This window comes from Miniopterus natalensis, chromosome 8 (genome assembly GCF_054644295.1).
Source record: "Miniopterus natalensis isolate mMinNat1 chromosome 8, mMinNat1.hap1, whole genome shotgun sequence".
Classification (NCBI taxonomy): Eukaryota; Metazoa; Chordata; class Mammalia; order Chiroptera; family Miniopteridae; genus Miniopterus; species Miniopterus natalensis.
The window spans coordinates 41,258,319-41,284,036 of NC_142088.1; the positions used below are offsets into that span (position 1 = coordinate 41,258,319).

The 25,718-nt window shown below is 37.9% G+C and overlaps 1 protein-coding gene across 1 annotated transcript in view; it reads right to left on the minus strand.

Moving 5' to 3' along the window:
* METAP1D (methionyl aminopeptidase type 1D, mitochondrial) overlaps nucleotides 1–13,216 on the minus strand; it is a 48,408-nt gene extending 35,192 nt beyond the window's left edge. Inside the window, exon 1 of the mRNA XM_016204754.2 lies at nucleotides 13,039–13,216. Coding sequence (XP_016060240.2) covers nucleotides 13,039–13,201 — 163 coding nt within the window. The 5' untranslated portion in view covers nucleotides 13,202–13,216. The remainder of the gene's footprint in view (nucleotides 1–13,038) is intronic.
* Between the last annotated feature and the right edge of the window lie 12,502 nt (nucleotides 13,217–25,718).

The following is a 25,718-nucleotide window of genomic DNA, read 5'->3' on the forward strand; positions in this document are numbered from 1 at the left end:
CATTTACAATGTGGTTTCTAAAGGAAAAGGTGCTCCACATTGTTGACAATTAGGAAAAGTCAGAAGTCCACTCTACTGCCTCCCGTCTCCCATTCTCAGTCTCCTTCACTCAACTGGAAAGTAGACGGAGGCTGAGAAGCCCTGAAAGACTAGAGAGGAGAAGATAAGGCCCAGTCTCATGCTTTCCTATAAAACCTCTACCAGTTTCAGAGCCAGGATCTTCATGTTCAACTTTTTCCAACTTCTAGAGCAAATGAAAGGAATCAAGTCTGTTCTAAAGTTCAAGTAACCCTTCTTACCTAATCCTTAACACCAGAGTGAACACCTGAAGCCCCAATACAACCACTCTGATAGGAGCATGGTGGCTCTGGAGGACTATTATCATCTATCCAGAGTTTACCAACATGGGCAGAAGGTCTACTTAATAATTGTTCATAACTTGGATGGAGCCAGTGGAACTGACTGTCTAGTTTCAGTTCTGGCTCTAAGATTTACTAGCTGTCAACCTTAGGCAAGTTACTTAACTATTCTGTGCCCTAGTTTCTTCATCTGTTAAAAAAGGGAAAAGAGCCCTGGCTGGTTTTCTCAGTGGTTAGAGCATCGGCCCGAGGACCGAAGGGTCTCGGGTTCGACTGCTGGTCCAGGGCATGTACCTCAGTTGCAGGTTTGATCCCTGGCCCCAGTTGGCGCAAGTGAGGGAGGTAACCAATTGATGTGTCTCTCTCACATCGATGTTTCTCTTTCTCTCTCTCTCTTCTCCCTTCCACTCTCTCTAAAAAAATCAATGGAGAAAATATCCTCAGGTGAAGATTAACAACAAAAAAAAGGAAAATAAAAAATTGTTGTAAGGATTAAGTTCATATGTATTAAGCACTTATTTAGCATGGCCCCTGGTACACAGCGATCAATAAGTTAAGCTATCACTCAATACAGGTTTAATATATCACTATGAATAAAAAAGGTACAAAAATGCTCTCTCCTTCTTTAAAGCTATACTATTTTGTTTTGGTATCCAGAGTAGTAGTTAGGTAGGAAGACACAATGTAGTAAGTAGACATTAATACCTAGAAAGAGTTTATGTGCCACTGAAATACTCCTACAGACACACACACACACACAGACACAGACTTCTAAAATATGCTGCATATAGGTAATAGAAAACAGTTAACTTATTTTATCTATGTTCTTTTTACTAATATTTTAAAGAAAGCATTTTAAAAGGTAGTACTAGTACAGGTGAGGATGTGGGGGCAACAAAAACACTCATATACTACTACTGGAGAGAGTGATGATTGGTACAACCACTTTGGAAAACTGTTATTATAAAGTCACTAGTTCACTCCTAGGTATATACACAATAGAAATGTATACAGAAGTGTACCAAGAGACACACACAAGAATGTTTGTGATAGAAAACAAGTTGAAATAACCCAAATGACTATCAATAATAGAATGGATAAATTCATAAATGGAAGACTATACAGCAACCAAAATGAAGTACAACTATAAACAACAATATGGAGAGATCTTTAAAATATAAAATCATGTCAAAGCAGCCAGACACACACAAAAATGAGTACTTATTGTATGATTCTATTTACATAAAGTTCAAAACAGACAAAACTGAACCACACTGTTTAGAAATCTATACATGGGGTAAAACTATAAACAAAAGCAAGGAAGTGAATATTACTGAATTCAAGACTGTGATCACCTAAGAGATGGAAAATATTTGGATTGGGAAAGGAATGTGGAGTTCCTCTGAGGTGCAGGCAATGTTCTGGTTTTTAAAAAAACTGGCACAGTAGTTATATAGGTGTTCGCTTTATAATCACTCATTAAATGGTTTGTTTTACATATGTTTCTCTCTATATATTTCACAATAAAGTGCTTAGAAGGGACAGAATAAAAAAGGCAGAAAAAGAAGAAAGAAAGAAATGAAGGAAAGAAGGGAGAGATAAAATCAGAACTAGGAGAGAGCGAGAAAGAGAGGGAGGGAGGAAGCATTATAACAATCAAGTTTCTGTGTATCATGATGCAAGTAATTTAAAATATTTATTAATATGTTAAATTCAAGCATTTTTTAAATCAAGTAAAATTTTAAAAACCAGAAATAATTCACAGTTTCTACTATACAGTAAAAAACATTAGTAGCATAGTTGTTTATATTACATTTAATTGACTATGAGAAATTTGTATTTGAAAAAATTTAAATGAATTCTTGTAATTATTCTATTACTAAAAACTGGTTAATAAATACCCTTGATGATCATGCAACTACTTTCTTATTCCAGAGCTTTCTTTTGAGATAACTTTAGACTTATGGAAGAATTGCGGAAATAGTTGAGAGAATTCCCATATACCTTTCACCAGCTTCATTCATCCTGTTAACATCTTACATAACTATAGAGGATTTATAAACCCTAAGAGCTTGGATACAATCCCATTAACTAAAGTACAGAACAGAACTTAATCAGGTTCCTCCAGTTTTTCCAGGAATGTCTTTTTTCTGTTCCAGGATCCAATTCAAGATCCCATACTTCATTTAGTTGTCATGACTCCTTAGTCATCTAAAGTCTGTAACAGTTCCTCAACTTTCCTTGTCTTTCATGACCTTGAGAACTTTGAAGAGTATTGATCAGTTATTTTGTAGATTGTTCTTCAATTTTGCCTTGCCTGATGTTTTCTCATAATAAAAATGAGACAGAGTATCTGGAATACCACAAATGTATCCTTCTCAGTGCACCATATCAGAGCGTTCATTATGATGTTAATCTTGGCTAAAATGGTGGCTACCAAGATTATTTAATGTAAAGATCCAATTTCCATTGTAATTATTAAATATTTTACAGGAGATACTTTGAGACTATGCAAATCTTCTGTTTTTGCTTAAACTTTTGCCCACTAATTTTAGCACCTGCAGCAATTTTTACTGTGATATTCTCTAAAAGTGATTTTTCTATTCATAATTTTGTATTTTTAAATTAACTTCATTGGTGTGACACTGGTTAATAAGATTATATGTTTCAAGTATACAATATTATAATACATCATCTGTATATCACATTGCATACTCATTACCCGAAGTTTAGGCTCCTTCTGTCACGATATATGTGATCCCCTTTATTCTTTTTTATTTACCTTCATATATCAATATGGACTTGTGTATATTTATTCTTTTCTTTGGGTTATAATCCAATTCTATCATTATTTTGTTGCTCACAATCTTTCAGGCTGGTTCCTGCGCCCCCTTCAATACGCTTCATTTCCTGCCCCTTTGTTTTTAGCATCCTTCACTTTCTGGAATCACAAGATGCTCTATACTCACCTTGTGTTTTCCTGCCCAATCTTGAAATCAATCCAAGGACCCCTAGTTCTTTTTACTGAAGAATGGTAGTTAGAAACAAAGATATGGGCACTAAGTGTGCTGATTGCCACTGGGAAAAATCACTGATTCTAGTTACTTCAGTGAAGTGAGCTAGGAAATACATGCATACACGGGCATCTCTAATTTTTTCCTTGCTGGATTTGGAAATTGTTTATTTATTTACTTTTTTTTTTTTACATTCAATATTATTTTGTATTAGTTTCAAGTGTATGGCATAGTGGTTAATCATATATTTTACAAAGTGTTTCCCCCAATATTTCCAATACGCACCCGGCACCATGTATAGTTATTACAATATTATTGACTATATTCCCTATGCTGTACTTCACATCCCCAGGGCAATTTTGTAACTACCAATTTGTAGTTCTTACTCCCTTCACCATTAACCCAGTTACCCACCCCTCCACCCCTCTGGCAACCATCAGTCTGTTCTCTGTATCGTGGGCTTTTTCCTATTTTATTTGCTCATTTATTTTGTTCTTTAGATTCCATATATAAGTGAAATTACATGGTATTTGTTTTTCTCTGACTGGCTTATATCACTTAGTATAATACCAACTAGGCCCATCTATGCTGTTGTAATTGGTAAGATCTCATTATTTTTTATGCTCGAGTAATATTCCATTGTATGTATGTACCACCACTTTTTTATCCACTCGTCTACTGACGGGCACTTGTGTTGCTTCCATATCTTGGCTATTAGAAATAATGCTGCAATGAATAGAGGGGTACATATATTTTTTTCAAATTAGTGTTTTGGGTTTCTTCAGATATATACTCTGGGTCATAAGGCAGTTCCATTAAAAAAAAATTTTTAGGAACCTCCATGCTGTTTTCCACAGTGGCTGCATCAGTCTGCATTCCCACCAACAGTGCATGAGGGTTCCCCTTTCTCCACAACCTCGCCAACACTTATTGTTTGTTGATTTATTGATGATATCCACTTTGATAAATGTGAGGTGATATCTCATTGTGGTTTCAATTTTTATTTCTCTGATGATTAATGATGTTGAGCATCTTTTCATATGTCTCTTGACCATCTGTACGTCCTCTTTGGAGAAATGTATTCAGGTCCTCTACATGTTTTAAAATTATATTGTTTGCTTTTTTGCTGTTGAGTTGTATGAGTTCTTTACAAATTTTGGACATTAACTCCTTATCGAATGTGCATTGGAAAATATCTTTCCTCATTCAGTAGGTTGTATTTTCATTTTGTTGATGGTTTCCTTTGCTGCAAAAACTGTTTAGTTTGATGTAGTCCCATTTATTTATTTTTTCTTTTGATTCCCTTGCCTGAGGACACATATCAGAAAAAATATTGCTAAGAGAAATGTCAGAGATTTTACTGCTTATGTTTTCTTTTAGGAGTTTTATGGTTTAAATCTTACCTTTAAGTCTTTAATTTATTTTGAGTTTATTCCTGTATATAGTGTAAGAAGGTGGTCTAGTTTCACTTTTTGCATGTATATGTCCAATTCCAGAGTTTTTAAAATTGATATAATGTACATGGGACAACAATATTACTTGCTGAAGCGTAAAAAGCTACCAAATTTTCTTAGCAGGAAAACTATATCCTTTCAGAAGCTTAATAATAATAATAATAATAATAATAATAATAAAAATAATACAACTGACATGTTTGTAGCAAATTACAAAATAATTTCATACATATTATTTAATTTTGTCCAACAACCTGGGTAAGGTAATTTGGGAAGATATTCTTATACTTATTTCACAGGCAAAACCCCCTGAGACTCAAGGAGGGTAAGGGGTTTGCCCAAGATCACAAAAGTTACAAGTGGCAAATCTGGATTTCAAACCTAAGCCTATCTTTTAAAACCTTTTTATTTATAGAAAATTTCAAATATACACAAAATAGACAGATTACTACAACAAACTGCCATGTACCCACAATCCAGTTTTAACAATTATCCACTCATGCTGATTCTGTTTCATCTATAACCATCCTCCTTTTCCATTGAATTATCTGGAAGCCAATTCCAGACATATCATTTCATCCATAAATATTTCAGTATATATATCTAAAAGATGAGAACTTCTTTAAATGATTTAACAATATGGCCTTGTCACACCTAAAAAATTAACAGTAATTCCTTAATATCATCAAATATTTGGACAGTCTTCTGATACTCGCCTTTTGTTATATGTGTATTTACTTTTTTTCATTAAACAGTTTGTTAAAATAGGATCCAAATAAGGTATATATATATTGCATTTGATTGATATGTCTCTTATGCCCGTTTTAATCAATTCCTCTCTCCTCCTGAAATGCCTTTTTGTTCCCAGCATTTCCCACATTCTGGAATTTACCAGCTGTACCTCAGTGGTGACATTTAACACATTTCTCTTATATTTCCTATAGACTGATATTAAACCCAGGGAGTTGTTGTGATCGAATTTCAGTCTTTTTGGTAAGAATATTTAAGAGATGGTGGTGTGCTCTGACAGCTGTCTCTCCTTTTGTGGTGTTAGTAACCAATGATGGCCAGTGCCTGGATCCATTAACTCATTAGGGGTTTGCCAAATGGTCGTATTTTATCAGATCCCTTTCATTCATTGGCAGGAATACTTCTATAAAGAAAAGCTTTCTTTTATCAAACTATTTGGTCAACCTGAGGTTCAGTTCATACAGTAAACCAAGGGAAAGGCTTGATTATATCTGTTTATTTAACCAGTTTTCAGAATAGCTAGTGAAAAACCTAGAGCTTTGAGCAGTAAATTCAGTGTTCTTAATCAGAGATTAAATTTCTATCTGAAAGATTTGATCTAAAAAATTACCTATTTCTGTGTAAAAAATAATTTCTACGTAAAAGACTGTGTCAGTACAACTTAATTTCACTTTGAAGTAAAAATACTGGTCAGAGTCCACTAAAACAGAAACACTTCACTAATTTTTATCATAAAGGAAAACATTAATCACCCTGATTTAATAAATCACATTTCTCCATCCCTTTCTTCTCACACTTTCATTTCTGGGGTGGAATGGGACTACAGCAGTGATAACAAGACTGCAATTTAAAGGGGGCAAAAACCCAACTCCAAATGGGTTTTTCTTTAAGAAAGAAACTCAAAACCAAAAGAAAACAGGTAAAATTAGCTATTGGAAATTATGGCCATGCGAATCAACCCTTGCTCCCCACATCTGGCAGCACTTAGCTCCCTGAGGGCATGCCTGGTGCCCTAGGGCGCCGTTACACATGTTTGACCAGCAGGGCAACAACAAAGGACACAGAGGCTATAAAAAGAGGCAGCAGGTAACCATCAGGCGGGCCAAATGGCTGAGGCACTTTGACAGAACACACAGCGAAGCAACTGGTTACTCCCAGGGCTGAAAAGTCAACGAGGGAGGGCTTTATTTTGGGATTCAAATCCCACAACCCGCCTCGTTAAGTCACTGGGTTACTTCCTTGTTTTAATCAGGTCCACAAATCCTCCCTTTTTTTTCAGACATTCTGTGAGTAACATCAGAGACAAGCTGTATAAAGCCACCTTGTCTTCTTGCCAAAAACCCATCTGAGAATTCAACTAGACTGTATTGTGGACTCTACCCCCAGACCGTGGAGGAAGTGAAGGTGCCAAGTTATTCTGCAAACACTTTGGCATTATACTAAAAAAAAGGCAGAAGTGTTCATGAATGAGATGGTCTATCTTATTATATTCATTCTGCAACTTAGATGAGTATATAGTACTATCAGTTTTAAATATGGCTCCTACCTAAGCAGACATTTCATAATTATGAAGTAAGGGCTTTGCCTTTCCCACAGCCTAAAAGCCCCTTTTGGAGGTGTTGGTAGGGGAGTGTCACCCTTCTCTCCCACCACGAATCCTTACCTTCCTCTTTGCAAAGACTGTTAAAACATATCAACTCATCCTTCTAATACAACTTAGCAAAACACAGGAATGATAACTCCTATTAAACTAAGGCTTTATGGGGATATTCCCTTAACCCAAAGGAATGATTCTAGTAGTTGGAAATTTTATGTTCCAAACAGGTTGTAGGGGAGATATTTTGGGGCAATGGAATCTTTCCAACGATTTCAGTTACACCACTGTTAATAGTCTGTTTTATAAAAATAAAGCTCTATGAGGTAAGGACTATAAATGTCTTTAGTCCAACCTTCCAGTGAAATATTTCTGAATTATAAATTTTTGAAAATGATAAGCACTTAATAAAATATTTCTAAACTGTCACTCATATTTATTCTTCAAAACAATTTATTTATTTTAGAGAAAGAGAGACAGAGAGAGAAATATCAATTTTTGTTGTTCCACTTATTTACGCATTCACTGGTTGATTCCTGCATGTGCCCTGACTGGGGATGGAACCCACCACCTTGGCGCATTGGGCTGATGCTATAACCAACTGAGCTACCTGAACAGGGCAAAACAATTTCTTAAAACTAAGCAACAGGAAGATTTTTTGATGTGTGACATATACATACATGCATACACGCGGGCATATGTTTAATTGTGGAATTAAGACATCTTTTAACAAATGGATCACATATAATTAAATATTTGGAGAAGCTAAGTATAGTTTCATTTTTAAGTACAGAAGAAAGTTAAGTGAAATATTTTAATAAGAAACAGAATATTTCTTGCTAATTGATGTTCCTCCAGTGACTTTAAGATAAAAGGCAGAAAAGTCACTGATGACTACGTTACTATTGCTCTTGACTTTATTACAAAACCAGAAGCATATAAAACATTTGAATTCAGAAAGGTAATTTCAAATGCTGAAAGCTGGGGCCAGGGTTCATGGGTTAAGAATGCAGACAGGGGTTTTGTCCAGAGTATCCCTCCTGTAACGTGATAGCGATGTTGTGTTATACATCTTTGGGCCCTTCTTGCCTGCTTTAGTTTCTACCTCTGCAATGTTTTGTTTTGTTTTTTTAAATATATCTGTATTGATTTCAGAGAGAAGAAGGGAGAGGGAAAGAGACAGAAACATCAATGATGAGAAAGTCATTGATCAGCTGCCTCCTGATTGCCCCCGACTGGGGATTGAGCCCACAACCCGGGCATGTGCCCTGAGTGGGAATCGAACCGCGATCGCCTGGATCCTAGGTCGATGCTCAACTGCTGAGCCACGCCCGGTTGGGCTGCAGTGTTTGTTTGTTTGTTTGTTTTTTAATGTAGACTTAAAAATGAGCTAAATTCCACTTCATGAGTTTGAGGTGGTTATTTTTGTGGATTATAGTATTTTCATTCACCAGGTATTTTGGAAAATGTTTGCCATAGATGCCCATACAATAGGGGACTCTAAGGCCAGAAAATATTTTCTCTGCTTTATTGTAATATAGACTGTTTTTTCTATTCATGCTTTTGCTTAAATTTAATAAATGGACAAGAACTAAAAGATGATAGAGTTTTTATAGTTCAAGGGTTTTTAGGTGAATTTTCATAAGAATAAAACATTTAAAAAGCAAATAAGTACATTTATAATTACTGACAACAGTAAACTGTACCTTTAAAGGGAATACATTCTCTGTGGAGTTCACGGGACCTCTCCTGGCATGTCGTGGTGGGACCATGCACTTCCTGTTGGATTCTTACTCTTCTATTTTCCTTCTTTTTCAGGCTGTGCTGTATCTATCTAAAAATGGCCTATAAAGTTGCTTTAACAGTAAATACATGGTTAAAGTAACATACTAATCATGATAAGTTTAAGAGAAAAATCAAGAATCAAGTTAGAATATGGTTTTAATGTTCTTAAATTACTGAAGTAAATTCATATCTGTAACTGACACTAAAAACAAGCACTGTCTTTCCTTTTTCAATCCCCAAGAAACTGATTTTCCACCATAGTTTCAAATTCTTACATGTCTAAATCTATTTGCCATGTAGTTCACAGCAAACCAAGCTTATTATTTTTATTTTTTTACAAATCTTTCTTTTGGAGATGTCAATGATGTTACTGGTAAATGAAAAAAGCAAGTTGCAGATCGTGTATAGTACGATATCATTAAAAACACACATACATAGACATTTTGCACATGTATAGAAAAAAAAAAGTCTAGGTGAGATAATTACTAAGTTTTCCTGCTTAAAATTCTTCAATGTTTGTCAACCACTTTTAGAACATAATTCTAACTGCTCAGAGTCTACGAGGCTCTGTGTGGTCTCGCCTCTGTCTACTTCTCTGGCCTCTTCACACTCCACTCTCCCTGTCACTCAGTGCTCCCCAACCACAGGGTCCCTTTCTGTTCCTCAGGCATGTTAAGTTCTTTCTTGTCTCAGCATTTGCTCTTTCACCAGCTCCTCACATCACTGGCTCATTCACATCTTTCGGGCATCAGCTCAAATGTCACTTCATTGGAGGCCTTTTGGGAGCACTCTCTCTAAAGTGGTCTTCCCTGCTTCTCACTCCCTCTTGACTTTATTTCCTCCAAAGCATTTTTCCCATATTGGAGTCACCATGTCTGTCTAATTGTGTCTTTTTGCCTCCCCTCTCAGAATACCAACTCCACAATGTCTGAACTTCAGCACCTAAACCATTGTGGGGGTTTGTTCTTGTCTTTCTTTAGGCCTCTTCAGCCTGGTAAAATCTTTATACTTTGGACCTCAATTTTCTTCTTTCAGAGTCTAATTTTTACAATTTGGATTTCACTTTCTTGCAAAAAGGACTATCCACATGAGCAAACACCAGCGGGAATAAAGTATGGTTAATTAACTTGCCGTCTGAAAAGCCAGGGATGAGAAAACTTCATGCAAACTTTAGGACAAATGACATTTGTAGATAAATTTAAAATAATGTATGTGCCTACATACAGTCAGTTCTCCCTATTCATGGGTTCTGCATCCTCGGCTTCAACAAACTGCAGACGGAAAATAGAACAACATGCATTTGAACTGCGCAGGTCCATCTATATGTGGATTTTTTTCAATAAATACAAAAAATGTATTTTCTCTTCCTTATGATTTTCTTAATAACATTTTCTTTTCTCCAGCTTAATTTATTGTAAGAATACAGTATATAAAACATATAACATACAAAAGATGTGTTAATTGACTGTTTATGTTAATGGCAAGGCTTCAAGGGTCAACAGTGTTGCAGGGCGGGGGGAAGTCACGTTGTTGCTGACATGTACTATGTAGTTACACCTACCAATGGTTGCATCTGTACTGAACGTGTACAGCACTTTTTCCTCGTCATTATTCCCTAAACAACACAGTCTAACAACTATGTACATAGCATTTACATTGTACTAGTTATTATAAGTAATCCAGAGATGATCCAAAGCTTATGTGAGGATATGAGTACGTTATATGCAAATACTATGCCATTTTATATAAGGGACTTGAGCACCCAAGGATTTGGGTATCCATGGGTGTTCTGGAAGAAATTCCTGGAGGATACCAAGGAATGACTATATGTAATATATATAGATGTATGTATATTTGATTACCTATAAATATGACACCTGATGGCTAACTCTAGACAGAAGTCTATGGTTGTATGTGTTGGGTCTGGGCATTCTCTAGTGTTTATTATCTACCCCAGTGCTGGCTCAGTGTCTGGCATATAGTCACCAATCAGTAAGGGTTTGTTGAATGAAGGAAGAAACCCATTCATTCCCAGTTCCTGAAGTGATATCGGCATACCCCACCTCATTCTTCTAGATCCCTTCATACTGCTCGGAAAGGGAAAATGGGTATAAGGAACCAATGTGGTTATTACTGTAAGTAATAAATGTCTGCCCTGATCCAGAAACCTCATGTTTGCTTTCAGGACAAAATTCAATAAATATAGGTATTACAAACCCATTGCCTTCCCCTCAGGATGGAAAGGTGGTACAGAATTGGTGGCTCTCACTCACTTGTACTTGTACCAGGTCAACTAACTTGAAACTATGGTTTCATTATTGAGCCCCAAACTTTCTCTTCAATTGTGTGGTCATCATAGATATTCATCTCAATATGTTTTAGAAACTGAAATGAATGTTGAAGACACTAAGACAAATTTTAAAGATTACTATATTGTGAAAATGAGACCAAGATGTGAAAGCAAGAAAGCCTTTCTGCTTTCTGTAGCAAGCACAATGTCTAAGTAGGCAGCTATGGGTTCACTGAGAAAGCTTTAAAAGCCGCACTTAGAAAATGAAAAATCCACAATGAGAGTGAGAAGATTCTTCCATGAGCTACTTACTAAGCTAAAATGTGGGGTTCTCCCCTAGAAAATAATGGATCTCAGCAATGATCACAAATGGCTGCTAACATGACAAAAGAGAGAACTACCAGACACATGCCTCCTGATGGAAGTATATGACACTACCTATGATGTATTCTTGCCAAAAAAATTGAACTTTAATCTGATCAAACTTCAGGATGGAAGTGATGGAGTTTACAGAAAATACAGGGGAAAGAAAAATGGTAAATGACATCATAAGGACCCAATCAGAAAATCTAGCCTGAGAAAGCCTACAGAATAAATGACCTGGTTTCTTCAACAAATAAATCACAAGAGGAAAAAAAGAGGGAAGGGGAAACCTATAGATTAAAAGATTAAAGAGACACATCAATCAAATGCAATGTGTGGACTATGTCTGGTTCCTGATTCCAACTAATCAACGGTGAAAAAAAATTCAGGAAATCTAGACATTAACATATTTGATGCTAAGGAATTATTCTCAAATTATGTAAGGTTTAATAATGGTGTATTTTTAAAAGTACTTATATCTTAATATTTTAGAGTTGCCTACTAAAATATTTATGGATAAAATGGTATATCTAAGATCTGTTTGCACAGATAATCTGTGGAGGAGGAATACAGGGAGTAGATGAGTAGATGAGTGAAGTAAACCAAGATTGTTGAAGTTGGGTGATGGATCCATGGAAGTTCATTATAGTATTCTCTCTAGTGTATATTTAAAATTTTCCCTAAGAAAAAGCTAAATTAAAAAAAGCTTTTATCAGTTATCATAGTACCCATCAAAACACATCTACACCAGTTCTCACATGGTCCAATAATTGCATCAGTATCACAAACAGTGTTTATGAAAATGCAGATTTCTGAGCTCTGCCCCAGCTCTACTGATTTAGAAAATTCAAGTATGGCGGTTAGAGTGTGTATTTTAATAAAATAAATTATTTTTACACACACTAAAATTTCTTACATAAATGATACTTATAAACACTACAGTTTGAGAAACACTGACCGGGCATTTTGTGTCAGTTTCATTCCTCACTTTCCAAGTGAGAAAGTAAAAGGATGAAGATAAATTAACTGGTCAGAGTTCACTTTGAGGCCTTAAAAGAATTGAGATCTTTAAGCCTCTTAGATCTTCACTTTCCAGTTTACTGTTCAAGCACCAACTAAGCAACATTGTTTAAAAATATATTATCATTAGCTTTTAAAAGTTTGGCTCAAATTCCACCAGAACCAATTTACCCTTTTGATCCTTCAAGACTAAAACACACACACACACACACACACCCCCATAAGTATCGCAGGGGTCCCATATAAGATATCTTTAAAAAAGAGGGCTCTATCAAGATGTAAGAGATAGCCTGGCATTCTGATAAAAGTGGAGGTGTTCATGGCCAAATCCCTGGGATCTGGCTGAAAACTGAACACTCATTTTCATTTGATAGGGCCTTAGTATAAGGTATATAGCAGGGGGGGTCACCTGCTTGCCGTTGACAAAGATTATGTGTCAGGAGGCCATGTCCTTTTCCCTGGTGAGGGTTCTGGAGGCCAATTTTCATCTGCCCAGACAGGTCATTGGTTGGACTACATGGTTTGGATTTCTCAGAGTTCTTCTTGTTTATAAAGACACCCTTGGCTTCCATGCTTGGTAATGGCTTTTCAAAAGGTAATTAGAGAAAGTATGAGGTGGGCACATTTTTCTATTTATCTAGATGGCTACATTCACACCCCTCCCCCCTTTTGGTATTCATCCAAGTGGTTTAATTTTGAATTAAAGGGGTGGGTTAGAATTAAAAATGGAGGTACACAGATCCTTCATTGAGCAAAAACCAGCATCTTCATTCCCCCTCAACATTTTAGGAAAATTTTCAAACATACAAAAATGTTCAAAGAATTTTATAGTAAACATGTATACTACCTAGATTCTACAATTAACATTTTACTATGTTTGTTCTTTATCACATTTCTAAACATTCCACTATTCATTTTGGGGGGATGCATTTCAAAGTAAGTTTCAAAAGATCAGTAACCCATTTCCCCTTAATTCAACATGCACACCATTAACCAAACTTCAATATGTGTTTAGAGCTCCTTTTTTAGGTATTTTTTCTGTTAATCCTCAACTGAGGATATTTGAGGGAGGGAGGGAGGGAGGGAGGGAGGGAGGATGAGAATGAGAATGAGGAGCATCCATGCAGGAGAGACACATCGACTGGTTGCCCCCCAAGCATGGAGATTGAACCAGAGATGCTTCAGTGCCTGGGCAGATGCTCTAACCACTGAGCAAAACCACCCAGGGTTTTTGTGGTTTTGTTTTGTATTTTGAGGTAAAATTTATATGCTATGATATGCACAATCTTAAGCATATCATTTGGTGAATTCTGACAAATGCATACACCTGTATAACCAAATACCTATCAAGATACAGATTATTACCAATACCCCAGGAAGTTTCCTCTTCTCCCTTCCCAACAATCCCACCTTTACCCAGTATATACAGAAGGATATGGTCTGATGCTTCCACATCATCTGGTGAGGTGGGACTGAAATTTTTGTAACACTTCCCAAATAGGATAACTTAGGCCACAGACAGACTATTTTTCTTAGATGATTTGAACATGATATAAAACAAAAAGTCAGATCCCGAACATTTTCATGCTTTTCCCACTTGACTATATCTCAAAATTTCATTTCAAAACTTCTGACTTAAATTAAAACTTCCAAATTAAACTTCTGACTGTTTCCAAGCAAATAGGCAACTTTTTTCATAAGCTTTTGTCAAGACAAACCTACAGGAATAGCTACTATAGAGGAAAAGAATCATAAATGCATTTTTAAAAATACTTCACATGGGAAATGCAATTAAGTTTAATTACACTGAATGCTAATATTCCCCCTATAATAATAAAAACAAATGTTTGAAATCTACTCTAATGAAAGGAAAAGCCCTAGTATGTTACACAGCTAAAAATACACTTGGGGTGGAGGGAGGCAAAGGTGGGCAAAATGGGGGACATCTGTAATAGAGTCAACAATAAAAAAATAGTTATACATGAATTTTTGTTATTACTTTAAATCTAATGCAGCCCAGATTTCAAAAATTAATGATTCTATTAATTCTACTATTTTCTACTCAGGCAAACAAAGGCAGTAATGTTACAAGGATATTCGTAGGATATCTGAAAACTACCAATAAACAGCATCTTTTTTCTTATTTGTTTAATAACTGCTGTCACTCTCTTTGTAAGCAGCAATCACAAGATGTCAAACAAATTCTGCCTTGACTGTGGGTACTGATAGATGTCTCTGCTTGTTTTTATTAAAAACAAAAAAATTTCCCTGCATTAATTACCAACACAGGAGAAGCGGCGGCACTGCTGGGATGTTCACCAGCCTCTGGGCAAGCAGAGATGCAGCACAGAAAACCACGGAGCAAACTGGAATACTGAATACCGGAACACATTTTTCTTTAACCCCCTTGGGGGCCCAGGGACTCAAAGTCTTAGATTCCCTTAAAGGGAAAAGCAGGAGCATGCATGGGGGCAGGGTGGGATCATGTTTATCAGTCACAACAGTTCATCTGGGCCTGGATCCAGGTAGTCTGCATGTCTAAATTTGATGAAATATAGGCGCCACCAGGTAACAGTAGTGGTCAGGGAGCTTGCCAGAAACCTGTAACTCAAAACTGAAAAATGAAATTAAAAGACTACTTTGGTCAGGCAATTTCTTTCTTCAGGATGCAATAACTGCAAACTACAAAGTTGAAAGAACAGACAATTCTTTGTATGTTTTAAAACTTCTTCCTAATGTGACACGATATCTGGGCCAGAAAAATATACACAAATAGTTTCAAACTTGAATTTCCATATGAACTGTAAAGTTTTGGTAGAACTTCCCCTCCTCTTTCTTCTTTCTTCTTTCACTTCTCCACATTCTGCACGGGGGTTTGCCTATGGCAGGGAGTGGAGGCCGGCTGAGGTCTTGGGTGTATCCGGAGGGCAGGTACCAGGGCCAGCGGTGGAGGAGCAGACGCCTGACCCTGTCCTGTCAATAAACCTTAACCCCGACCTGCCAGGCCCCTGAGCTGGCTATTCTCTGTCTAGCCTCTTCTCTAATTGCCCTAAAAATGACTCTTCATTTATAAGTACCTTTGTGTAAACACCCCACAGGAACTGACAGTCATCAGAATTACCACACAGTTCTAGTTTTTAAGGAGAGCAAGAAAAGTCTTTCATTGTGGTAGGACTCTGAAAACAATTTCAACTGCTGTGCACAACAATACTTATCACTCTTCTTAGCTTACTCTGCAGGTGACATTAATTTGACTTTTAAGACTGTTTCCAGTGAAATGTTAGATCTTTTGATTTGGTTGCTTGAAAGTAAAGGTGGAGAAGTGATTTTCCCCACAGAAGCAGCCTGTTTCTCTTACTTCTGAGCGACCCAGAGGTAAAGCTAAAGTCCTGTGCTTCCTCATCTATAGCACGAGGCTTCCCTATAAACTCTAAAAGGCCGAACACTTTTTACCTAACTATGAAAATCCAAACAAACAAAAAATTAAAATGGGAAGTAAGGAGACAAGAAAAGTTTTGGAATAAAGTTCTTTTTTAAAAAAAATTAAATCAGCCTTGTAGAAAACACAAACTTCTTTTTACTGGTTTGTGACTTAATTTTTTTCCTTTTTCTTTATAGTAGTAAAAAATTTATAACACATAATTTACTTAGGACTTCTTGGAAGCAATTCCCTAAACTATTATTTCTCTTTTACTGACAAGATGGGAAAGCCAGTTATTGCCAATTTTATAAAAGAAAACCAATTTTGAATTTTGCAAATCACAAGCTCTCTTCTGATTGGGTGCAGATGAAAGTCTGCTATTTAAAATATGGCTTATTTAAATAGCTCAAATTAAATAAACGATTACCTGTAGTGATTCACTACTAAGTCCTCACAAAATAAAAGAAAGCCCCCTCTTCCATTTTCCATAGAACTTATCACCTTCCAAAGTAGTCTGTGATTAACTCATTACATTTGTTTATTCCTTAGCAATGCAGGCTTTTGGAGAGCAGGGAATTTTGTCTGTTTCGGTCATTGATGTACTCCAAAAGGCTGGAACAGTGTCTGGCACATAGCAAACTCTCAATAAATAGCCTTAGAATTAATGAATAAAAAGTTGAAAAAATTAAGGAAACACTCTTAAATCAAGTAAGGGTATTTGTTTTGTTTCTACTTATCGACTGTGCCCTATATTTCGGTATAATAAGCTATCTTATTGTGGGCAGGAAAGAATATTACAGAATACTTTTTAAAAATTTAATCAACTACCCAAGAGCTTTTTTCCTCCTCCACATCACCAGTTAAAATGCAAGAAGGAAGAGCTTTGATATTTCAGAGTTGAAGGAGATCTTAGAAACCATTTAAACTGAGGTCTGTGCCTTCAGAAATCTTCAAGGACCTTGTTGAACATGCAGACCCCCAGGCCCCGCTCCACACCTACTGATTCACAATACCTATGTTGTCCAGAAGGGAAAAAGGATACAGTGTTTAACCCAAGGTTATAATACAGCACTAGAGGTGTGATCAGGATGCTGCTGGAACAGGACGTGGTGCATATAAATCAAAGTGTACTTGAGCTGAATTCTAAAGTTTGAGCAGAAATGCACTTAGATGAATATCAGTGGAGGTATATGCATTTCACACATAGTCTCTGTATGATGTACAGGTGCTATGGCTTGAGGGATGAGTGCTGATTACAAGATTAGAGATGCAGTCTCCAGGTCAAAATATGAAAAGCTTTGTGTTTAAAATAAGCTTAAATCTTTATCTTAAAGACAGGAGGAAGACATTGAAGATTTGGGCAAAGAAAAGTCATGATCATATTTACATTTTAGAAATTTAATTTTAAGTTGAATTTCTAAAGAATGGGGTGGATTAGAGGCAGGAAGGTAAAGGAAAAGGCTATTGTAGTATAGAAGGGGACAAGAGAGTGGGTCAGATTGGGAAGTCATCCAGAAGGCAGTATCTAGAGCATCTACAGTGGCTGTGTGTGAGATCAGTAAGATGGAGAAGTCTACGAATTACTTACCTCTTTCTCTCCTTCCTCCAGATCTCTGGCCTACGACCCTGGGTGAATGCTGGAGTTATTAACCCAAACAGGGAAAAGAGAAGGAGAGGCAGACTTTTCTGGCAAAGATGATGAACTCTATTTTGGACATGATGACATTGCAGTGGTTCTCAAAGTGTGATTCTTCAGACTAGCATCATTTGGGAACTTATTAGAAATACAAATTTGGCCTCAGCCAGGTAGCTCAGTTGGTTGGAGTGTTGTCCTGTATACCAAAAAAAAAAAAAAATTGGGGGTTCGATTCCCGGTGGGGAACATACCTAGCTTGCGTGTTCGATCCCCGGTCGGGGCGTGAGTGGGAGACAGATGGTGACCACACACATTTCCTGCCCTAGCAGCCTGGATAATACACTAGTGTGAAAACTATTACAAATATAACAGCTTGTGTCTCATAGTAAGTAACTAAAGAGGAAATGATGAACTCAGCATTTAATTCCAATCTTTACCTAATTATCGTCCACACTACACAGACTGGATAGCTAAGAACTACGTTTCCCAGACTCTCTTAGGTAGGAGTTCTACATCTGAATTTCACTCTACCAATTAGATGCATTCATGGGAGATTTGAATGGGGAAGTGTGGTGGAGTCCTCATTACTGTTGCTTCTACTCTTTTTTTTCTGCTGATGAGCACAGTTGTGGAAATGTTAGATTTTTTCTGAGCAGCATTCTAGTGTCCCATAGCTTTACGAGTATTAAGTAGGAGCTGGAGGTGGTAGCAGCTTAGCTCCCCTGGTGGGCTAGTTCAGAGGAGCTATTCTGGAAATTGTTCCTGTAGGCTCAGGCTACAGGCTTTTTCTTTAACCTCCCAACAACTAAAAACACCCAATTCCTATAGTAAAGGCACTTCCACTTGAAATAGCTTGAATGACTTTAGTTTCCTGCAACTTAACCCCAACTGGTGGGGTTCCAATAATTGGTGTAAAAAAGGAAGGGAGGCAGAGAGACAAGATCAAAATTATTAGGGAAGACCGAGAGAGGATCTGTAGAGAAGGTGGTGCTTGACATAGTCCTTGATATGTAGATAGGATCTGGGGGGAAATTAAGGGCAAGGGAAGAGCATACTAGGCTGAGGATAAGGTATAAACAAAAATGTAGTTATGACAAAGTGGGTATCTCCCTATTTATTCAGTTAAACATCAACAGACGATTACCCAATTTAAAAAGATAAAAAACTTCTATTTGTGTGCAAAAATTATCCCATTTATTTGTATTTTATTTTTTTTAAATATCTTTATTGATTTCAGAGACAGGAAGGAGAGGGAGAGAGAGACAGAAACATCAATGATGAGAGCGTCATTGATCGGCTGCAGCCCGCAACCCAGGCATGTGCCCTGACCAGGAATCGAACCCTGATCGCCTGGATCCCAGGTCGACGCTCAACCGCTGAGCCACGCCCGGCTGGGTGCATTTATTTGTATTTTAAAAATGGTAAGCACTTAAGTCATCAAAGTCCATCCTGTCCAGCTTCTTGGTTGGGATAAGCCACATTTAAAACAATCAAAACAACAGCAAATAGGCTGCGCTTCTGAATCAAATGACTACCCATTTGTGACGTTCTGTAATAACCTCAATGTAATCTTCTATTGGTATACTTATTTGTGGTTTAACTTTTGTTAAAAATATATGCTTTTATTGATTTTAGAGAGAGGGGAAGGGAGGGGGAGAGATAGAAATATCGATGATAGAAAAAAAATCAATGTTTTTCTCCTGCACACCCCGTAATGGGGACCAAGCCTGCAACCTGGGCATGTGCCCTGGCTGGAGTCAAACCAGAGATCTCTTGGTTCATGGATCAATGGTCAACCACTGAGCCACCCCCACTGGGCTGTGGTTTAAGTTTTTTATAACAATACTTTTATTTTTATAAATATATTCACAAATCTGAAAAGAAAAAAAAAATGCTTTGTCAGACTATGTTTCCCAATGTGGCACTTGTGTGTGGTCATGGTCTGCCAAACAGCTATTGTTTTGCTCTCTCCATTCTCCTCATCTCTCACATGTGGCCTCTTTCACATGCAAATTTTGTCTCTTTTGTTTCTCCTCTCGTTGATGGTCATCACCATACTCAAACTCCTTCACCTCCTACCTACTTCCTACTCACATCTGTCTCTATGTATACATACCCTCTCACATTCAAGGTCTTGTCTACTTACTTTCTCTTCAAATGATGTGGTCCTTTCCCCCTCTCTCTTCCACACTCCTTCGTTCTCACCTGCATTTTCCCTCAGACTCCTTGGCCCCCTCATCTCTCCTATCACATGCTCCAACAACTGCTGCCTGGATCTTTGTTCTGAAAAGGGCTGTTTGTTGGTCAGGAAATCTGCCAGCGTGGTGGAGGCGATAACTAGGGCAAGAGTGGGGGTGCAGATGCATGGATTTGGGGCATAAGGAGACCAGGTGGCCAGCCAGAGTTTCCCAGGCCTCTGTGGCAGAAGGGGGTGGGCCTGAACTAAAGAATGGGGTTGCCAAAGCAGGGGACAGAGGCCGAGTCCTGCTGCTCAACAGCAGGAGTACACGCAGAAACACTCTGTGGCCTGGATGGGGTCTGAGAGTTGCCAGTTGGACATACTGACCTAGACAACCAATTAAGACATGTTCAAGGTCTGCTGAACAGAACTGTCTTTAAACTAGGCTAAATCCCCTGCTAAGAGTTGCTGATTTTTCTCCCCCTAAATTTTCCAGATTTATAGTCCTAGTAAGAACTGTAAGACAAATCAGACAAGGGTACTGAAAAATCTGACGCACCTTGAATATTAGAGTTAATGTACTTTTGGAAACAAACCAGCTATCTGGTAAACACTGAGGGATCTAGTAGGTATGCTTGATGAGCATTTGTACCAGGAAGGAATTTAAGATCAAGGTCAGGAATGATTAATATGCATGCAGGAAGTCATCAACATTTAAGCATAAGCAATATGAGTCTCATTAAATCTTCAATCACTTCCTATTGCCTGAAGGAACTGGTGGTAGTCAAATGATTAAAGCAATAACATTAAAGTAGAAAAGAGTATTAGAAAATTAATCTGACCCTTATAAAAAAAGCTAGCACAAGTACTAATACACCTAAGCTGACTTTACAAGACTATCCTGGGCAGCTGTGATTTTTCTTTAACGTACTGTCTCCTTGTCCTCTAAGTTAGAAAGCTTTGCTGAAAAGTGGCTGGTGAAAGAGATGGTCAAGGGCTTTCGTTTTTTAAATCTAGGTAATTGATAATCTTCCAATGCTTCCTAACAGGCCATCACATTTCTATCTAGCTGTTTGTCATGTCTCCCACTTACTGTATCACCAGAGAACAGCCTCTCTATGCCTCAGACTTCTCCTGCTGTGTTGCTCACTCACTTTTCTGATTACAGCGCCCCTGCGCTCAGCAATGCCCTGAACAGCAGCTATTCACAGAGTATAAAGTAGGGAAGAAATGACAGAAGACAACAGAGGGGAGCTGTCTTTTGAAATAGCAATTCCTAGAGGGGTTGGTTTTCAGCAGCATCAGCCAGTTGGCAGAGAGTATGACAAGGGTGTTCTTTTCATCCCTGACCTATTTCTGTTTGATCTTATAGGAAAATCATAATCTCACTGATCAGAGACAAAGTATGTGATGGCCCAAATTCAGAATTATCACAATGCTGAATAAAAGGATAAATAAGAGTGTGTTATGTAGGCTCCAAATGTGAGCGATATGAGGATCTCAAAGTTAATTTTTCTAAGTTAGTATTTTAGTAATTAATGAACTTTCTCTTATGGATGTGGTAGAAATTTTTTAAAATCATGATCATATTACTAGTAGCCCTCCATAGGAGGAAAAATCATTTTTAAAATGCCTACTCTTTCTATCTATGTTGAGACCATGGGTAACTTTTACTTTCTTCTTTATACATTTCTATAATATCTTAATACTACCACTATGAATAGTTATTAAGAGCTTATTATGTGTAATGCACTGTGCTAAGAGCTGCTGTGGTCCTTAGCACAAGCCGAGGGAAGGACGGAAACTGGTGAGGAACAAGGGCCACTGGAAATCTTGGAGATAGGGGGCTTTCAGGAGAGAGAGCAGATCAGTGACCCAGCCTTCTGGTATTCACACCTGGCCTGCCACTCTGTGTTGGTCTGTGTGATCAAAGGCATATGGCAGGAGTGATGGGAAGTCACTTCTGAGATTTGATTTAAAAAGACTGACTTCTGTCATAGTCACTCTGGTTCTCTCTCTTATCACCAATTGTGGAAGAAGCAGGCTGCCATGTTGTGGGCAGTCCTATGAAGAGGAACAGGTGGCAAGAAAGTGAAGCCTCCGGAAGAAACGGAGACCTGCCAAGAGCCACGGGAGTGAGCTTGGAAGCAGGTCCTCCAGCCCCAGTCAAGTCCTGGGATGACTGCAGCTCCACTGCAACCTGATGGTATCCTAAACCAGAGGCACCCAGCTAAGCTACACCAGGATTCCTGGCCCTCAGAAACTGTGACATAGTAAGTGTTTGCTGTTGGGGGTAATTTGTTATGCAGCAATAGATAACTAATACAGCTAGCTGCACAGGCATTATTTCTTTAATCCTCATAACAGCCCAGTATTTGTCCTATCCCAATTATAAAAGTGAAGAAATTAAAGCTTCACATAGGTTAACTAACATGTCCAATGTTCTATAACTAGTAAGCAGCAGCCTCAAAATTCAAACCTAAAATAGTCTGACTTGAAAACCCACAATCTTAGCTACTGTTATTCAGCCTTCCTCATACTACTTTTATAATCAGAAAAATATATATATTTTTAATCTTCACCAGAGATATTTCCCCCCCATTGATTTTTAGAGAGAGTAGGAGGGAGGGAGGGAGGGAGGGAGGGAGGGAGGGAGGGAGGGAGGGAGGGAGGGAAGGAGAGAGAGAAATAGAGAGACAGATAGAGATAGAGAAAAACATCAATGTGAGAGAAATACTTCAACTGGTTTGCCTCCTGCTGCCCCCCCAGCCCTCCGCCTCTCTGCAGCCCGTCTTACTTGTCCTTCAAGGCCCAATTCAACTTTCATTTCTTCTGTGAAGTGATCACCCCAGCCCCAAATTATTTTTCCTTCCTCTTATTCCCAGAGCACGATTACAATGCTTGCATTGTTATATGTATTAGGCTAGGCTTCCTTCTCCAATTAAACTAAAAACTATATAACCCAGTTCAGAAGTCACCTCCATATGAAACTGCAGACTACTACCCCCAAACCTTCCGGTTCTCTCTCTTCATTACCATTATCCCTGTTCTTTGACCTTGCTGGGACTTCTTATCTTAGAACAACTCCTTTTCTCCCCTACACTACCAGCCTCTTATTTTTTTTTACTTCTATACTCTAGATTATTCATTGTAATAATGGACCCAGAAACAAACAATACAGAGAAGGTCATGTCCTTAGGAAACTTCCAGCCCCTAGAATTCATTAATTTAATCCCCCTCTTGCCGGCCCCTCCCGTTCTCTTACTCCCTGGTCTTTCCAGTGCATCCATCTGGAAAATTCCAATCAATCCAACTACCCTCACTCTTTTACACACAAGATGATGTGCATTTGGAGAAAATCACACAGTAGCAATGAATGGGGCCACTACAAATACACTGTCTTTAATTTCACTTGGATTTCAAAAGTGGAGGGCAGTACTTCCAGTTTCCCTTATCAGTTTTTTCTCCTCTTTACCAATCTCTTACCTCCTTTCATCTCTAATCTCTGCAAAAATGTATAGAAAGAAATAGAAGTCTTTGGGGGATGAGGAACTTCTTCAATTTTCTGTCCTTTCTCCCACATGAAAAACTATCTGCATGCACATTTATCATTTCCTCCAATCCTAAGGGAGCAGGAGTCTGGTATCTCCACCCCTTCTCACACACATGCCTCAGCTGTCACATTCCGGTGGTCCCCAAGTCCTGTATATTCTACTGTGAAAAGTAGCTATCTTCGACTTCTTATCTCCCATGGCTACACTGCTTAAACTTCAAGCACTTCTTTTTTTAGATTTCTTCCCTTCCCCCACTCCAACCTCTTTCCCCTCCTAATAATCTCTAATAAATATGACTCACAATTTAATTCAAATTACCTGGAATTAAATTCTTGCAGATGCCAAAAAGAGTATGAAGAAGTAAAGCTGCCTTAAATTATTCTTGGAGGTAGATAGATGAGAGAGAGAGAGTGAGAGAGAGAGAGAAAGAAAGGGAGTAAGAAGGAAAGGAATAAAGTTACTATCTTGGCCTATCATGTGAAGACAATTGACATTCTGAGATAGTTCATCTTTAGGCTTGCCATATGACTTCTGTGCACAAATATTTCTATAGGAGGTCCCACTCTAAAAGGTCTTTCATTCACATTATATGCAGATACTGTGCTCCCTAAAAGGCTCTTGTTACCTTATCTCTTGCTTCCAAGAGACTGATCTGTCCCTTCCAATGTCACTACTCATAGTTTCTACCCATAGAGAAACAAGCTGTAACAGCCTCTTAACTCAGTATGTTTTTAATGAGTTTAACTTCAGGCCAGGTACTGTGCTTGTTAAGACACAGCTCAACAATAATTAACAATTTAGTTAGGAGTGCTACAGTGAGAAAACATTGGTAACTACTATATATAGGGCATATGTTACTAAAGCTACAGCGAGCTAGAGAGTCACAAGGAAAACTTCATGCCCTTCTTAAGAGGTTAAAAAATGTCTTCTTCCTATTTTCCAGGAGGAAAAGATGCACATAGATGTTCATGATAAATCTGAGCACATAAAGACTGATAGTAGATTGAGGTACGTCACCCTAAATGGGTGAAAAGGAGGAAGAGAAAGCAAAGAGGAATCTTCATAAATTTACTCTTCATTTTCAAATTGGGGGGGGGAGCAGGCAGGTGGTGCAGGAAACCTGTCTGTAGTTTAAAACTATGAATATTCCATAAAAGAAAACTTTCCCCATCACTAAAAACCTCTTCCTGATGACACATTTTTCCTTCCTCTTCCAATGAGAAGATCCCTCTCTTAGTTGTTGCAGCACTGTGGGGTACAGTGGGATGGGTTATAGGAACCAATAACCAGGCCTCGCTTCCCTAGAGTAGCTTTCCCAAGATCGTCTGAACCACCAGTTTGTCAAAATCATAAGTGACATAAAAGATTAATATGTTATTTCTGTAATCTGCAACGAGATTATATATATATACGTATATATAGAGAGGTACCTAAGTGTGTATATAATATGTGTGCATGTTTTGCTTCCTCCTCTATCTTGACTGTCTCCCCAGATCCTCTTCACCATTCCCTGCAGTGCACAAAAAAGAAGTCTAACTGCCATTATTTCTTGTCAAAAGAGGAAACAGAAAAAGTAACTTGATTAGTAAATAGAGTTTGGAATGGAGCCCAGACCTTAAGAGATGTAAATTGGTGTTCTTTTCACAGGGCTGCACTCTCATGTTGACCTCCAGTCTTCCATTCAACCAGTTCAAAATACTGCCTACATCACCTTCCCTTACACTACTCTCACCTCATATCTTCCTCTGGCTCCCTACTCACCTCCACTAACTGAAATACTGAGGTTTATCTGCCTACCAACCTCCTTCCTCTCTAAAAACATTCTCCTCTTTGCTTGTCACACACGCACATGCATCATACTCATCCTATCTGCACACTGACTTTTATGGAGAGACCATGCCATTGCAGTGCACAGGAATGAGGCTTAAAAAAAAAAATCAGTCATGTTCAAATGCCCATTTTCTCTCTTACAATCTGTGTGACTAGTTTTATTAACCTCTCTGTCTCACTTCTCTCATCTGCAAACAGGGAATAATGCCTAATTCATTGGGTTTTATAAGGTAGCTAGCATATGTAATGTGCTTAACACAGTGTCATGTGCTATAAGATACATTATAAACATAGCTATTTACTATAAAGATAATATTTACCTCACAGGAGTTATTCCTACATGCCTGACACCTAGGGTAGTCTCTCAAAATATGTTAGTAACCCCTCTTTCCCCACCCTTGGAAGAACTTCCTAGTTCTTTCCAACAAAGATTCAAAAAGTAGTTCAAATCCAACAAGGGTTTCCCTAA